Source organism: Ruditapes philippinarum, unplaced genomic scaffold, assembly GCF_026571515.1.
Source record: "Ruditapes philippinarum isolate M1 unplaced genomic scaffold, ASM2657151v2 ctg1183_1_1_1_1, whole genome shotgun sequence".
Taxonomy (NCBI): domain Eukaryota; kingdom Metazoa; phylum Mollusca; class Bivalvia; order Venerida; family Veneridae; genus Ruditapes; species Ruditapes philippinarum.
Genome location: NW_026862887.1, coordinates 236,708 through 253,231, shown reverse-complemented (window position 1 = coordinate 253,231; position 16,524 = coordinate 236,708). Strand labels below are relative to the sequence as shown.

Below are 16,524 nucleotides of genomic sequence, written 5' to 3'. Positions count from 1 at the left end.
AATATATTCTTATATTTAGACCTATTTTACCACATGCATTATCTTACGTGCTCTATAACGGACGTATAAAAATGCACATAATACTAGTATAACATTGTGTTGTTTTTAATAAACTATATTTGTATACGAGATAGAATTGGCGTTCCATATTTTATTATTTACCAATCGATACACTTCGGCGATATTCGTAGCCAACATTTAAGAAGATGCAATTTAGAAACTTACTTAGATTTAATGGCCAGTTATGTTTGATGTTTAATCACGAAGCTTTCAGATCATTACAAAAATCGTTAAATAAAGTGACAGAGCTATTCAAGATAGATTGAGATAAGTAGTTTCTTATGAACAAATGATCTGAAGGAGGAAAGTTTACAGTTTCGAAACAGCCACGAGAACGTTGACACTTTAATTCTGGATAATACGAAAGTAGTGAGCAACAATAATATGGTATGATACAATTATCATTATATTTCATGTTTTTTTTTCTTTTAATATCATGTTAAGATAGGATTCATTATCTAAAACGCCAAATAATATCTGACATAAAAGTTATTTCCATTTAAATTATTATTATCATTTTTCTGACCTTTGTGTAAAAATAGTTGTTTTTACCTCTTTCAAAATGTGTAACTATGTTGTTGTAACGAATATGTTTTAACTTACATATTAAGACCGATTTCAATCTGTCTATATGAAATCGAAATCGTATGTAAAATCGTTATCTGATTTGTTGTAACTTTTTTATAGAATAATAAGCTCCTGTTTACATTGGTGTTATACGTACGATGCGTCCCTCAACTTTTTTCTTTCTTTCTTTCTTTCTTTCTTTATTTCTTTCTTTCTTTCTTTCTTTCTTTCTTTATTTATTTATTTATTTATTTACGGACAATCACTAGCTACAGATATCGACGTGTTTTTCCAAACTAGAAAGGGTAGTGTAAGCTTTTAAGAAATAAATGCACTATGATAACAAGAAAAGAAAAGATGCATGTTGTAAAGATAAACTGTAGTTTTAAATTTTGCTAATCATTATCAAAGTGCATAATTTTATAATGTCATACTATCAACGTTTCCAATATTACATAATTTTTTGACAATATCTTATCAAGGGAAAGAACTTTTGATTAATAACAGTATGCAAATGGATATTTGTTACAAAGGGAAACAACTTTCGTTGAAAAGAAAATTATTTTAGAAAGTCAATAAAACAAGAATAATATATTAAGTTGTCTACGTCGTATACATCTCGTATGCTCTGTTTATTTCAACATTGCAAATATGAATAGTGATTAGATAATTCCTGGAGCTAAGAACATTTTTTTTTAATTTCTTTTCAACAATGTTGAGCAATAACTAAATTTAAAAACTCAAATTAACTATTTATTAACAATTGTACAATAAAGACGAAACATTGCATTACATTTCTCCTCATATCCCGTAAACATTTCTTTCATTTTCTTCTTTAACTCATGCTGACTTTGTTTGGTATGTATTTAACACTTGAGTCGTTTAATAATGCCAAACTATTGATTCGGTGGATCTACGAACTCTCTCACCTTCCCCCCACTGTTGATAACAAAAACTCTTCGTAAGGATCTATATGTCTGTAAATTTAAAGAATCGCGAGAATTGGCACTAATAAATAAAGCAAACAGTTTAGGATCTACATTTTGGGTAAACAACGAAACTGACATGGAATTGCTCTACAAAACATAATGAAACGTTCGGTAATCGCTACTTCACATAACATTAATATTTAATATGTTAGTATATAGATCTATTATTTTATAGAAATATCAATGTGCAAAGTTTACAATTTGGATTTTATTCTTGTACACTGTTCACAATTCCAGGAAGACGATATATTTCTTACTTATTCATAGATGACGCTTGATGGAGATGACGTAATGAGCAAGTATTCTTACGGTTGGTTATTTTCGGCTGTTACCGCATTCGGATTACTTCTATTTCTCGCCTTTTCGTTTGCTCTCTTTCACCGACGGATTATGATAAGGAGAAGGAAAGAAGCAGAATACAGGCGGTTTTTCAAATCTCTTCGACCGGATCTTGACGTGCCTCACAATAAGAGAATAAGACCAAGGTACTGTAGCCATGGGCAACTTGTATAATCAGTTTAATATAAACAAACACTTTTCTTTAGCTTTCGACATTTTGTCTTCTTCGAAAAAATGAAAATATCCCCAAAAATTAAGAAAATAACATTTTTTTATCTATCGGATGTATATCGCCCGGCCTTACTACTTTGTGGTTTTAAGTAGGGCTGTCAATTATCATATTCCGGTATTTGAAGTTCAAATTGAATGGTAGAATATAGATTCAAACTTTTCCTGCAAAGTTTTAAAAAATAACAAAAATAGGCTATTGTTTATGTCTTGTATTATCCTATTCGGCAATGTTTTATTCGGATATTTTCTACCTATTTCATGAAAGACCCTTATTTATGATTATGTATATGGAATAATAATACACAATTGCATTTATGTTTTTCTATAAAAAAAAAGGGACACCGTAGTTATATGACCTTGCATATAAAGTTCGAAGATGATTACAATCAGTGTTTTTGTCCTTAACTTTTCAGCATATTTTTCTCTCTCCATGTTCAGGTTGACCGTTACTACGAGCAATACATTTGACACCTATTCGTCTTATAAAGAGGGAAAGACTGATCAATACAATGAAGCGGTTAGAGATAACTCTGCTGATCCTGTGAAGAAAAGTTATGAAAACAATGAAAATAAACAGCAAATATCCTATGCCAGATTAACCGTGAGACAACAAAAGGATGATTGTTATGTAAAAATGCAACCAGGATTGTGTAATAAATGCATGACCCCGGTCCATCTGATTAAGCAAGATAACACACAATCAGAAATAGTCGGAGAGTCTAACACCGATGAGAATAACACAAGAATGCATCTGGCAGATTCTTTTCGAGAAGTTCATGAAGGAAAACAGTTGCAGATATCTAAGAACACTGATAAAGGTATAGATAATCATTATAAAAGCACACCGAATATGAATCAAAATGATAGAACAAATGTTTTGAAAACTCGGGATGATTTTACCGAGAAGAATACGCAACACAGCCAGGAGATCAAGTCAATAACAGCATTGAAACAAAAGTCAGTCAAACGGAAGAAAAAGAAGCGCGGATTGCTTAGCCGAATTTCAAATACAAGAAACACTACTTCTTTAGTTGAAGGTAATATCAATACATCTTTTTACTGCGGTGAGTCAAGGAGATATGCTGAACCCTTTGTTGTTCTATGTAATGAAGCTACCGCTGATCATGTGGATGCAAAACGTGTTACAAATCAGAGTAAACAAATATATAATCCATATTATACTGACATAGATATGCCTATAAAAAGAACTAAAAAGGGAAAAGCACGAACCGTCGAAAATGGGAGTGAAATAGATATTTACAAAGAATGTAATTATAATTATCAAGAAACATCGTTGCCTGCAAATTATAGTGCTAAACCGCACATGCTAACGAACTCATGGATGTAAATTCGAATGGAAACGTATAACAGATTCTCTAATATATCTTGCGTTGAAGAAATGAGTCATGTTATATTGTACACTAAATGTTATCCCAGAGCAAACAAAAAACCGTTTATTCATCAAACATCAAGTGAATATACTAATTTACAGCATTTTACAACGATATTCAAGATTCATCAGTTGATGAATAATAAATTGTTATAGTGGTAATCCGGTTTTTTTGCAACATCACATACATACTCGTAGATTAGAATTGAAATGAGCAATCATTTGACTGAATCCAGATAAATTCGACCAATTAGGAGAGTTGACAGTCCTAGGCATTGACCTTCCAGGAAGCTATCTGTAACACTCCCAACTTAGTCACGACAAATCAAGCCGACATCACTGGTGCAGTCTTTAATGGACTTGAGCTTGACCTGGCACATGCCATCTCCGCGACGCCTCGGAAGGGATAGGCTTACCTTCATCTTCCTGTCACAAAACAACATTCATGTCCATCGCATTCAGTGCCTTCAGAACTTTGATTTTATATAGGATGGGACATCTTCAAAGACCTCTTATACTGAGTTCGACCTATTGGAATTTTGTCAAAGTACATTTGTACATATTTGCCTATTTTGGAATTTACACGAAAACAGACTGTTGAGGAGGAAGGAATCATGTATCATAAGATAAATGTACAGATTATTCTACCGTGAAATGTTCGAAACTGTCACTTGGAATATTGCCATATGATTTTTTATTTGTTTGGGTCGTCAGACCAAACAAATAATGGTAGCGAAATTTCAGACTCTTATGCTGTTAATTTGCAAATCCCGAAAGTAGTCCGCTTTTTTTGAAGCGGTTACTTCCCTTTCAGTGCCTTCAGGGGAAAAATTCAGGGGAGATCACTGCGTCAAGCTGGTCAAATGACAGGCGCATTAATTTTCAAGCAAAATAATTCCCGAATGGTCGAAGATTTCTAATATTGTTTTATTCTTTATAGATATACATACTTATAGTAAGCTCCATGATTATTTACATCTGTGTTAAACAACAGTTAGCGTCGTTACAAACCCTAATTTAGAATAATATGGTTTTCTTCAGGCCGTTAACATAATTTAAAATTCACCGTGGCCGAGGGGTTTGCGCGCTCGCTTAGAAGGCGAGAGGTCTGGAGTTCAAATCCTAGTTAAGGCAACTCATTTTTTTTCAAATTGTTTAAGTCAAATAAACATGGGATTGAATATCAGTGTTGCAATTAGTCTTATAGACAATTTACTACAATTAAAACGCTGGAAAGCATTAGTGGCACTGTGGTTTATAATCTCACAACCTTCACCTTTCTGACATTCTGAGACCCAAACAAATTCAACGCCTTCTGTGCTTTGATTCTAATAGAGTTATGCATGCAATGAATCAAAGGGAAACAACTTATTAACATTAAGTGCCGGAAGATATCGACAGTTACTTTTTTTCTTAGCAATTCATTTAGCCATCTATTCTTAAGTATTATAATATGCATGTACTCAGTTAAATATTTACAAAGAACAAAAGGACTATTCGTATATTTGTAATAAAATTACAAAAGATGTATTTTATTTTATGTAAAATACACATAGACAGGAACTTTGTATTCTTCTTTCATGTGAGGAGCTATCCAGCTTACCTAAGGAACGTCGGTGCATGAAATATTACACGGAAGGACGCCTAGGTCTTCCTCTACCAGTAACTTTAGGTGGAAAGTCGCCATATGACCTATACTGTGTTGGTGCGACGTAAACCCCAACCCCCTCTCGCCCCTTTTCCCCCACACCAAAAAAAAAGAAGTTAAGTATTGCTGCAGCTATTATCAGATAAAGTAAGCGTCTGTTATCGATTTTACAACTCGGAAAAACAACTTTATTGAAGATAAAATGATTAATAATTTAAAAAGACGATCGATAAAATTTATTTTTATGTAAAATCGTGCACATTGGTTTGACAATATTTATTACTTCAAAACAAAATTTCATTGCATAAATTACAACCAGGATTTGAGTAAAAAGCTTAAAGCTTATATAAATCTCTCTCCTGTAAAATACATTACAACAAGTCATTTTAGTAACAAAATAATAGCGCACTTCAATAACGTTTTATGATACATGTTCAACGTCCTAATAAAATATTTAACTGGACCACACGTCTTCATTCTACGCCTCATTTAGTTTTCTTTGCCAGCTGTAAAAATACAATATTATGATATCACCGGATGTTGACTCTTATTAGGCCTACAAGTCTGTTTTGTTGTGTTGCATTTGTGATCACTACCGTAGTTATGGCCACTTTTTTCAGCTTTAATTTACTAGTGGTAGAAAATACCTAAAATTGATAAGTGAGGCATATATTTTTATTCGACACTGACTATGTTTCATTTATACAAATGTTAACTTTTAAATTCAATAAAGTTTGTTTATTGATGAGGGCCGCGACAATTGCTGCATCTAGGTCAGCGGTGCTGTAGTCACATTGGGAAGGGCCCACTTTTATTTCTTGATCATAAAAAAATATTCTACTCTTTGTAGTACTTTATTAAAACGTTTTAACACAATGGTCAAGATCTAAAACTTATAAAAACAGAAATATAAAAAACTGATAAAACTAAAAATAAACTGATAAACTTTTAAAAATTTATCCTATAATTTTGCCCTAATACAAAGCCCTACTTTGAAATTTTTTAATTTCAAAAACCTTTTTTTTTTAGCTTTGTTTTGTTTTAAAATTTTATTTGGGTTTTAAACGAAAAAAAAAACGGAATTTCCCAAAAACCCTTTGAAAATGTTTAACCGTTGCAAAAACTGCCACCCGGAGAAAAAAAGATTATCCCCCAAAAATCGAATATGCAAGACAATCCCAATTTTTAAAGGGAAAATTTTGTAGTTTAAATTCGATTGATTATAGACAGTCCCAATGTATTGTGAAAAACCCAATTTTAATTATTTTGTTCAATATTTGCCAAGTGGTGCGCTTTTCTGTTTGGCATTTTACCAGTTTTCGGACACAATATATTCTAATTGGGGCGTTCGAGGCCGAGTGGTTAAGGTCGTTGACTTCAAACGCTACCATCTGTCCCAGAGTTGAAATCTAATGAAATTCAACTATCCCGGATTTAATTTGATACTTTTTATCTGGTATTCGTTTAGTTTTGCTTTATACAATTAAAATGATATACATGTAGATCATAATAGTTTAAAAAAAAAAGTAATAACGAAACGATCCTGCCGATCTCATGCACGCGCTTTTCCGAACAAATCTCTAAAAAAGGGGGACTATTTCAGCGATGGCTACCAAGAGGAAACAACAGTGACATGCCATAGTGAAGTGAAAATTTACGTTTACTAGAAAACTAGCAAATTTGTAGGACAATCTATGAAAATGACTTCGCTGTTTACTTAAACGTATTTTTTATCATTCGATCTCGTTTTTTTTTAATTTGTTTTATACAACGCAGAAATTGATGTTCATTTTGGATGGGATAGTCTGTTTACCACATTTGCAATGGTCTTGGTAACTGAAGTATCGACTCCATTAAAAAAAACGATCTTTTCACTTCATAAAGCTGACATTGTATTATTAGAATATGATTGTTTAAAAGTAATAATTTCTGTGACCTAACAAACATCTGGTAATCTTAAATGAATATTAAATACGAAACTTGAAAATTTGACTTTTACGAAAACTTTTACGAATTGTTTGTCTGTTGAAGCTTCTTATGATTATGTCGTTATATTTTATTTAAAGTGTAAAAATCTATTTCTAGTACTGGTGACCTTGACTCAACTGATTTTCTTACCGCCGTTGAAGTAGTATTTGATTTGTTCTGCATGAAATGGCCCGATAGCTTCTGGTTAAATCATTGCAGAATTCACTATTGGTTAAAAACATATGATCGAAATCAGGAAAAAGGGCCTTACAGTATATTGCAGTGCGCAAATAGTAATTGTTTGCGAAGCAATAGTTCGTAAATATTCTAGATTAGAATGTTACTTCCGTTGTTAAGGAAGTCGACGGAGCGTTCAATCGTATCCATTAAACGCTTTTTTATGGCACTCCGCGACACAGTTTTAGCCTCTATTGTCACTCGATCAAGAATACCTACATCAGAACGTATTATGAATTTTACTTTAAAACTACGTATAGTTTATCTGCGTTTTTCCTAGATTATAAATTTATGTGATTCTGCCACATGCAAAATAAATAGTGAATATTGCTGAGTCATTTGTCGTGATTAAATCTTTTAGCATGGATTTTTCATTAGAAACATTGAAAACTGCAGTGAAGATAACTCACTGGAAGTGAAATAAACGTAAGTGAGTACTTGCATGTTTTTTTTAATTTGCAAAGGAGCATGGTTGTCAAGGAGTCGACAAAATACTGTTCTATTTATTTATTTATTTATTCATTTATTTATACATTTATTTATTTATTTATTCTGAAAGTAGCTTTTCTACATTTTCTGATATAAATATATCATATATTCTTTTAACCTTTATACCTGACCATTTGACCGTATTATTTAACATATCTCTAAAATTCAACATAAAACTGTTGGATGAATAGATACGCAGAACGTAATATCAACAACAAGTACAAACCAAAGCACATGTACACCTTTGTTAAAGGTTTTGAAATTCACGCTTTTTTTAAAGATAGTATCACGTTTTCTTCATATATCATTTATAAATTCTATTTAAACCGATAGCTTTTCCCATGCCGTCATGCATTATAGATAAAGTAGGTTTTAAATAAACAATAGAACTTAGTTCATCTGAGCAGTCGACTGGAAACGGTGAAAACTGACTTTCAGTCTGTATCAATGCGGGGGGTAATGGGATCCGAGAACGGCACGGTGGTAATTAATATATAAAGTTTATATATCGATTCTTGTTTTGTTACTAGGTAGCTATGGTATTTCGATGTTTATTTTATACAGGTGGTAGAATTATGTTTTGATTTAAAGCTTTTTCCTGGTTCTTTAAACAAACAGTTCGAGAATAACGTTTCAAACAAAATAGGATTTATTTCGATTATTTAATAATATAAATGGATAAAAACAAAGGTATATATGTGTGTTTGGTTATTTAATTTTACTTAAAATAATAACACGTATGATTTTTTTTTTCAATTTTAATATATTATATTATAAAAATTATATAAAAATTACTATAATGATATAATACAACATAGCGTAATGTTCAGTCAATACTCAGTAACGATTGAAATGAACTTATTTTCGGATAATGTTGAAAATAATAAGGAGAAATGGAAACTATAACTTAATATCATTTGAAGAATAAACAGATTTTATTGAATTTTGGGAAGGTTTATGGATATAAAAAAGAATATATGTAACTATTATTATCATTTAAAAAAACAACTTTTATTGAATTTTGGGACGGTTTTTGGATATATGGAAAAAATGTATCAAGCCAAGCTGTGTTATTTCTCCATGTCAACTGATCTCGGATATTAGTCGCATGGTCATATGTCTTTCACCACTGATTAGAAATCATCAGTCACTTGCGGAGAAATTTGTTATGGCTGATTATCCAGGAAAGGCGAGTTGGTGAATCGAACGCCGAGAGTCAAACCCAAAAATGCCTTTTAATTCGGAAACGCAAGTCCAATAGCTTTGAAATAACAGACTTAATATCAAGTCTTATTTTTACTATTGTAATGTTAGATAGAGCAGCGTTTTTAGTACTCATAGGGAACTGTGGCAGGACACATGAAAAAGGGAAAAGTGCGTCGCAGAGAGAGAGAGATATTAAAGGAATGCTTAGAAACTAAGAAATTACTCGATTTTGCTACAACAGCACTACAAAGATATAATACTCTTTAGATAAAACGGATTTTAATCTTTTTAATTGGTGGAGGGGAATTTTCTTTTTCATAATTTATAATCACTTGTCTGGTGTACAAAGAATTATATTCTCACGTGTCTCGTGTACAAAGCATTATTTTATCACAAAGCGTTTCAAAAACTCGGAAGTAATAATTCCGTTTTAAAATCAATATAATTACTGTATCATTGTTTAAACATTGTTCAACATTTATTTATTATCCTTTAACTTGCTGAATTTGTGTAACGATTTGTCGGGCTTTCAATTTAGAACAATCCTTTTTAAAGCTAAATTAAATAAATTTCATAAAAAAAGAAATAGCGAAATTTCATTAATAAATTGGGTTTCATATCGACTCCAGATCTTATTATGGCGTCAAGACAACCAAAATGAGTTTTATAAGCATAAATATCTGCGACCTCATTGTGGCGAAATCGGAAGTACAATTTCTGTTAGCATAAGAAACTCCGCCTTCGGATCATCCGAACATCAATATTAAATCAACAAACATAAACGAATATTAAATCCGTAACGTACCGGCAAACGTTATTTAGCTAGGTTTTCGAAAAGGTCAATTAACCAATCATGTACGGTTTACAGATCACATGCTCCTCCATGTACCGAAAACAGGTCACGTGCTCCTCCATGCCTCAAAAGTTAAACGCGTACCAATACCCTGCGGTCTCCAGACCGCAGGGAATAACGGTATTGATTTAAACATATTTTATTGCTCTTTTTTTTACACATTTATAACATTATATTATCATAGTATAAATACAAAAGTAGCAAAAGGGTTGAACCACGAGTTCTTACAACATCAGCAAACGGTTCTTCCCTGATATATTGAATTATCTAATAATAATAAGACAGTTACAAACCAAAATGTATGATAGTAGAGCAATTAGGGAAAAATGCACAAGGAGAAAGAAGAAGAAAAGCATTACATAAAAGGAAAAGAAAAAAAAAAAAAAGGGGGATAGAGTTCAGTAAGTAGGGATATCAATTGATCGTGGCAAGTAGTACAGATAATATAAAAAATTAAGATTCAAATCTACACGATAATTTAATAAATAATTGTACCTTATCAAAAATAAATAAGTTATTCTCATCAGAAAGAGATTCTTTTTCCAAACAAAGGGTCTTTACGCTCAAAGGATGGAAACTGCGAGTTGAGCGGAATAACTGCACTCTTTATTTCGTTATATTTGGGACATTTAAAAAAGTAATGTTCGGCATCTTCAATACTGGATGTACAGTAGCTACAAAGTGAGTTATCTCGTAGATGATTTTTACAAAGATCCGCATTAAGATTACTACATTCGTTTCTAATACGTGCATGGTATAACAGATAAACTTCGATCTCCGTATACAAAATATTTAGGAACAGTATGTGGTTTATAAATTTCTTTGAGACGAGATTTAAAAAATATTAAGAGAAGCCGCATGTCTAATATGATCATCCAAATTGTTCCATAACTCTATGGATGAAGGAATGAAAGATTTTGCGAATATTTTGTGTTCTCCGTGCGATTGTCACATAGTTGTTATCATTTTCGGAGGAAGTATGGAGTAGAATTAGCGACACTATTTGGGAAAAGATTTAGTAAGTAGCTTGGTACATTGTTTTGATGGGCTTTGTAAACTATTATTAATTTTTGCATAATTCTTCTATCTGACAAAGATACCCAGCAATTTCTCTAAGTAAACGGTCTATAGATACCGATCTAGTTAGGCCTGTGACAACACGCGCTGCTTCATATTGCATCTTTTCAAGAGAATGTTTATCATTTTCATTACAGCCATCCCAAACAGTGGAGGCATAATTCGAGGATTGGTCGCATATATGATAAATAAATTTGATTTAATGTATTTCGTTTGAGTTTAAATTTCAATGATTGCATTGAGCTTAGAACTTTAGAAGCTGATGTCATAATATTATTAATGTGTTCGTGCCATTTTCCATCTTCACTCAATGTAAGTCCAAGATGTTTTATGCATTTTTACATAAGTAAGTTGGGTATTTTCAAAGATAGAGAAGGGCGTTGTTCATCATTTAAGGAAAAAAACATTACTTCTGTTTTATCTGGATTAAATTTTAATTAACCACTTATGGGACCATTCTTGAAGAGTATGTAGATCGGTATTTAATGTGTTTTTCTATAAAATTCATATTGCTAGAGGAAATCGACAGCGAACTATCATCTGCAAAGAGGCGGGTTATGCTTAATAGATTATCCGCAATATCATTAACGTAGATTAGAAATAGCAACGGACCCAGGACTGATCCCTGGGGAACGCCCGCAGTAGTTATTTTCTCACTTGAGAAAGTTGAATTTACAAAAACTTTTTGGTGCCGATTTAAAAGATAGTTGCTCAACCAATTTAATATATCGCCATCAATACCGTATTGCCGGCAATTTAAATATAAGCCCTTTGTGCCATACCCTATCGAATGCTTTCGAAATGTCACAAAATATCATACATGTAGATTGTTTTTTGTCAAAGGCTTGAGTAATTTGATGATAAATATCAATAAGTTGAAAAACGGTGGAATGACCCCGGTAAAAACCCAGACTGTTGGTGATATATAAGATTATTAACATGTAAATGATTATAAATGTGCTTAAAAACAATTCGCTCAAATACTTTACCTACACAACTTATTAGAGAAATGGGTCTATAATTCATAGGCATGTTTTTACTGCCCTTTTTATATATTGGCATTACAACTGCTGATTTCCATGAATTAGGGTAAATATTTTCGACTAGAGATCTGTTAAATAAAATACCTAGTGGAGCACAGACAGAATATCTTGTTTCTTTTAGCATTTTATGACTAATTTCATCTGGTCCACTTGCTTTATTTGTAATTAACGTTATTAAGATATCACTTATTTATCACTTAATAACGGTATATTTCCGCATTGTAACGGATGTTTTCATACAAATTTGATATTTTTATGAGATGATAACTCTTTTCTGAACGCCATGCCTAGTGCATGTTAAAATTCGTATACGAACTTTAGTGTTATCGTGGAGTTTTCCGTTTAAAATCGTAATTTAAGAACAATGTTTGATGAGATTTACAACAATACTGTTAAAAAGGTTAATGAAACTGTAGAATGCTTGGTTTTTAGGCCGACGGCAAAGTATTTTTTACATATTTATTTAATGTAGCTTTAAGTTTACTGTGCTCATCTTTGAGTAAAATATTCATTGAAATGGATGAAATTGTTACTGAATATCTCTAATTTGGATAAAAGAATGAATAAACTATGTATGGGAAGCTGCGTTTTCTATTACAAAAAAAATGCTACCAAAACCGTTGACCTGCATGGTCATTATGAAGGGTGTACCGTGCTGGCTCTATACTGGTGGCAAAAGACTGTATTGAGGAGTGCCAGCAGGTTATACAATTGTGGCAGCTGTATAAAATGGGTGCCCCGTACATCAATCACTTCACTGTTGTTATATTTTACTTGTTCTTCGGGATCATTGACTTCAGCATGTCCGTTTTGAAGATTGGATACCGCTTAAGGCGGTGCTAGAGGGGCGTGAGGCAGATGTTGCATAGTAACATTATCTCTTATGTACAGACTCAATCAAACCGAGTTTGCAATTCTAATATAATATTCTGGTTTCCATTGCCTCCGAGTGATCACCAATCATTATCTGACTGTATTCCAAAATATTTATAGTTTATATATAAACGTAAAAAATAGTAAACAAATTTTAAAAAGCCAACATACATATAACATGTCTGCTTATTCTAAACGAAGTTTTTAACTTATCAATTATTCATCACACATTTAAAACACTCAGTTGATTTAATGCACTCTTTTAGAAAACTAGAACAAATGAAAAGAATCAACTGATCTAGACCGGATGAATATTTTAACAAAAAGTATTGAAACTGAAATAAATGAATTTATAATTTGACCCATACTAGCTTCCATATTAAAAGCAAGTCAAACTAAGAACCATTGGTTTGTAAGCCCTCACGTTGATCAAAATCATTTTTTGTTTCCATTTTCTCATTTTCGAGTGTTTTCTTTTTAAAAGATGTCTGACGACAATGGTGACGTCACAGCAAAGTCTTCCTTTGGTTGGTTATTTCCAACAGTCACCGCATTTGGATTACTTGTATTCCTTGCCATGTCTTTTGCATTCTACCATCGAAGACTCATGTTGAGGAAAAGGAAGGAAGCCGAATACAACCGATTCTTCAGGCTACTTCGACCCGACCTTGAAGTAACTGACAAAAAGATCACAAGAGCTAGGTATCTGTATTAGTTTTTTAAAGCTTTTAGATTTTTTTTTTCAGCTTTTGTTAATAAGGATTGAAAAACTCAACGCCGGAGTACCATCTATGTAACATAATTCAATGTCACTGTTGCATTTCATATTGAAGTATAATTTTAATATGATTTTTCTTACATGGAATATACATGTATTACTATTTTGTACTATGCATTCTGTATAATTAAAGTGCATTAAACATGTAAAATCACTAAATAATATATTCCAGTAATGCTTTCTGATTTAAAATGTTTCAGGGGTTTTTTTTCCTTTCAGATCTATACTTACTAACACCCATAACCCGGATCTTGATTTTACTGCAAGCTGTGCATATTATAATGAGGCTTTTGTAAGAGACGATGCTGACAATGAGGATGATTATGATGAAGGTGATGACTTTGAAGACAACGAAAGGCTACAAGAAAAAACCTATACTGAGGTAGCTGTCCGGCAAAATGGTGTAATGGTAGATAATCAAAACGAGGACTGTGATTTATATTTGCGCTCCGTGCAAGCAAGGAGACAAGTTTTACTCGCAGATGTTCATTCAGAAGAAATGTATAGAGAATCTGATCTAGAAGTGTTCAAAACAATTAATTCTATTAGAAAAGATATGAATCACGATGTAATTGAGGAGGAACGCAAAGATGGCATAAAGGAGTTATCAGAAGAGCATACTTTAAAAAACAGAAATTTGCTGCAAATAGATGGTAGAGTTTCACGGATGCAATCTGAAGATAGTATGACAATTTCAGAAAGTTCTAATAGGCAAATCGTTGCTAATAAACCTCCTGTATTAAAACCTATCACAAACATGGCAATAAAAGATGAAATAGTAATGAATAAAACAATCACGAAGTCGACAAAATCAAAGAAAAAGAAACTAGGTATCCTTACTCGCAAGAAGACCGGAAATTCGGTTCCTTTGAGTAACGGAAGCAGTTATGCGTCTACATTCTACAGTGAACCAAGGCGGTGCAGTGAGCCCGCGCTTTTTCTATATGACGAGGAAGCGGCTGATCCGAAGGATTCCAAATTCTATAAGAATCAAAACAAAATACTATTTAATCCGTATTATACTGAAGTAAGTATGCCGGTGAATAAAAGTCAAAAACAGAGAAAGAGTTCTACTGCCGAGGACGCGCAAGAAGTAGACTTCTTACAGAAGCCGAATCTAAACCGTGAAAGGTCAATGCCGGTTGCAGATAAGATTCATAAAAAGCACGTGCCAGCCAGCACGTGGATGTAATGACAGATTTTTAACTTTAGCATTAATGCCTTTTCAGAAGTATATTAACATTGATACGAATAGTATAGAAACTAAATATAATATTATATTTGGCAATGTGAATTATCTACAGAAGGCAAAAAATGTTGTTGGGATAGTTTTATTTTTCTTTTGTATTTTGATTAACCTTTATAATTCATGCCATTGCTTTCATATTAATATTGTAATTTCACAGTCTACACTGGTAAAAACCACGATGTCCCTCCCTTCATTAAATTAGGCAAGATCGGGAAACCAAGTGGTAGATATGCCATTACATTTACTATTTAAACGGTGATGCACACAAGACTGGAAGTCACCGAACTTGACCACAATGATATGGAGGTCCACTATTTGAAAGTATTAACTATAGTAACTGAATATATAAAACATCGTCGGAACCCACGGTACACATTCCGTATATACTACATTTAATACTGATACGGTTAATAGTCTGAGTTTCTGAGGATGCATATAAAAAGAGGGATTTACATTCTAGTGGAGGGTCAGGCGACTGAGCAATAATTACCGCTATAGACAGTTAACCACGTTATCAAGGTTGATATAGATATCGTGATTATGATAAAATATTTCATAATCGGTATGTTTCTGTTGAAATATGCATTCATTTTGATTACAAAAGCAAATATGTATTTATAATAAAAAAAGTTTAAATTGTTTCAAGAATGTATACTTTATAAAAAAAGTGTTCACATAAATCTGAAACATTACTTTTGCTTGATCAAAAGCTTTTAAGTATGATAAATTGTGATCATCGTTATTGCGTTTCTGCCGTACGCAGAATGCGCATGCGCCAAATGAAACATCCGTTTCTATGGACAGCTCGTATTGTAAAAAGTCTATACCCTATCAGTGCGGCAAACGATAGCGTTATTAAATTCCGTCGAAAAATGAACGGAATACATGGTGTAGAGAACCGGGTATGAAATAAAAAAGTACATAAAATAGAGCATTCAACATAAGCTTCAAGGCGAAAGAGCATAATTATCTAAAGGAACTTTGCGTTTGTCGCTATATCCACACACTGCCAGTTTTCAATCACAACCACTTTTCAATCACCCCTAGAATTTTTTTTATTTTTGACCTTATTTGTCATGGAACCAAACTGTAAGCACATCTTGTATTCCCCTTGACTAAATTTATCAGCAGCAATGTCAATTTAGGCGATAAAAAAAGAAAATGCTAGCATTTTAGTTCAAAATATGTAAAACGTGTGTTTTCCACTAATCCTTTATTTACACAGTTTCAAATCGCAATAATTTTCTAAAAATAATTGATATACAGACTCAATTTTTTGTCAGTCTGCAGAAATGGATATTAAGTTGGACAACTGTTTTAATATCATGAAGTCATAATGTATACTGCACTTCAAAAGCTGTAATTTTAATATGTACATATTTTACCATACAGTTCTTAATTTGAAGGTAATACATCAGTAAAGTAACAGTCACTTAACCAAGGAAAAGCATTCTCTGTGATAACTTTTCAGTAAGCAGTCACTAGAATGGGGTCATATAGACCCTAAGATCCTAAAAATTTCACAAG

At 32.5% G+C, this 16,524-nt stretch overlaps 2 protein-coding genes across 6 annotated transcripts; both read left to right on the top strand.

The window, feature by feature from the left end:
• The first annotated feature begins 1,781 nt into the window (after positions 1 to 1,781).
• Positions 1,782 to 5,197, top strand: LOC132720527 (uncharacterized). The gene is made up of 2 exons (XM_060704684.1): positions 1,782 to 2,101; positions 2,625 to 5,197. Exons 1-2 carry the CDS (start codon positions 1,884 to 1,886, stop codon positions 3,532 to 3,534), a joined length of 1,128 nt encoding a protein of 375 aa, XP_060560667.1. The 5' UTR covers positions 1,782 to 1,883; the 3' UTR covers positions 3,535 to 5,197.
• A 2,297-nt stretch (positions 5,198 to 7,494) lies between these two features.
• On the top strand, positions 7,495 to 15,636 carry LOC132720525 (uncharacterized). Of its 5 annotated transcripts, none has more exons than XM_060704679.1 (3): positions 7,495 to 7,855; positions 13,455 to 13,672; positions 13,968 to 15,636. In XM_060704679.1, the coding sequence occupies exons 2-3, from the start codon at positions 13,455 to 13,457 to the stop codon at positions 14,938 to 14,940; spliced, it is 1,191 nt and encodes a 396-aa protein (XP_060560662.1). In that variant the 5' UTR covers positions 7,495 to 7,855; the 3' UTR covers positions 14,941 to 15,636. The 5 variants fall into 5 exon arrangements, with proteins under 5 accessions (XP_060560662.1, XP_060560664.1, XP_060560661.1 ...); XM_060704681.1 differs by having other exon boundaries at positions 7,495 to 7,859; XM_060704678.1 differs by lacking the exon at positions 7,495 to 7,855 and adding an exon at positions 8,301 to 8,401.
• The last annotated feature ends 888 nt before the right edge of the window (positions 15,637 to 16,524 follow it).

Coding starts and splice junctions, on each gene's coding strand:
- LOC132720527 (XM_060704684.1), top strand. CDS start 1,884: ATGACGCTTGATGGAGATGACGTAATGAGCAAGTATTCTTACGGTTGG. Junction 2,102..2,624: donor AATAAGAGAATAAGACCAAG/GTACTGTAGCCA, acceptor CTCCATGTTCAG/GTTGACCGTTACTACGAGCA.
- LOC132720525 (XM_060704678.1), top strand. CDS start 8,366: ATGCGGGGGGTAATGGGATCCGAGAACGGCACGGTG. Junction 8,402..13,454: donor GATCCGAGAACGGCACGGTG/GTAATTAATATA, acceptor TCTTTTTAAAAG/ATGTCTGACGACAATGGTGA. Junction 13,673..13,967: donor AAAAAGATCACAAGAGCTAG/GTATCTGTATTA, acceptor TTTTCCTTTCAG/ATCTATACTTACTAACACCC.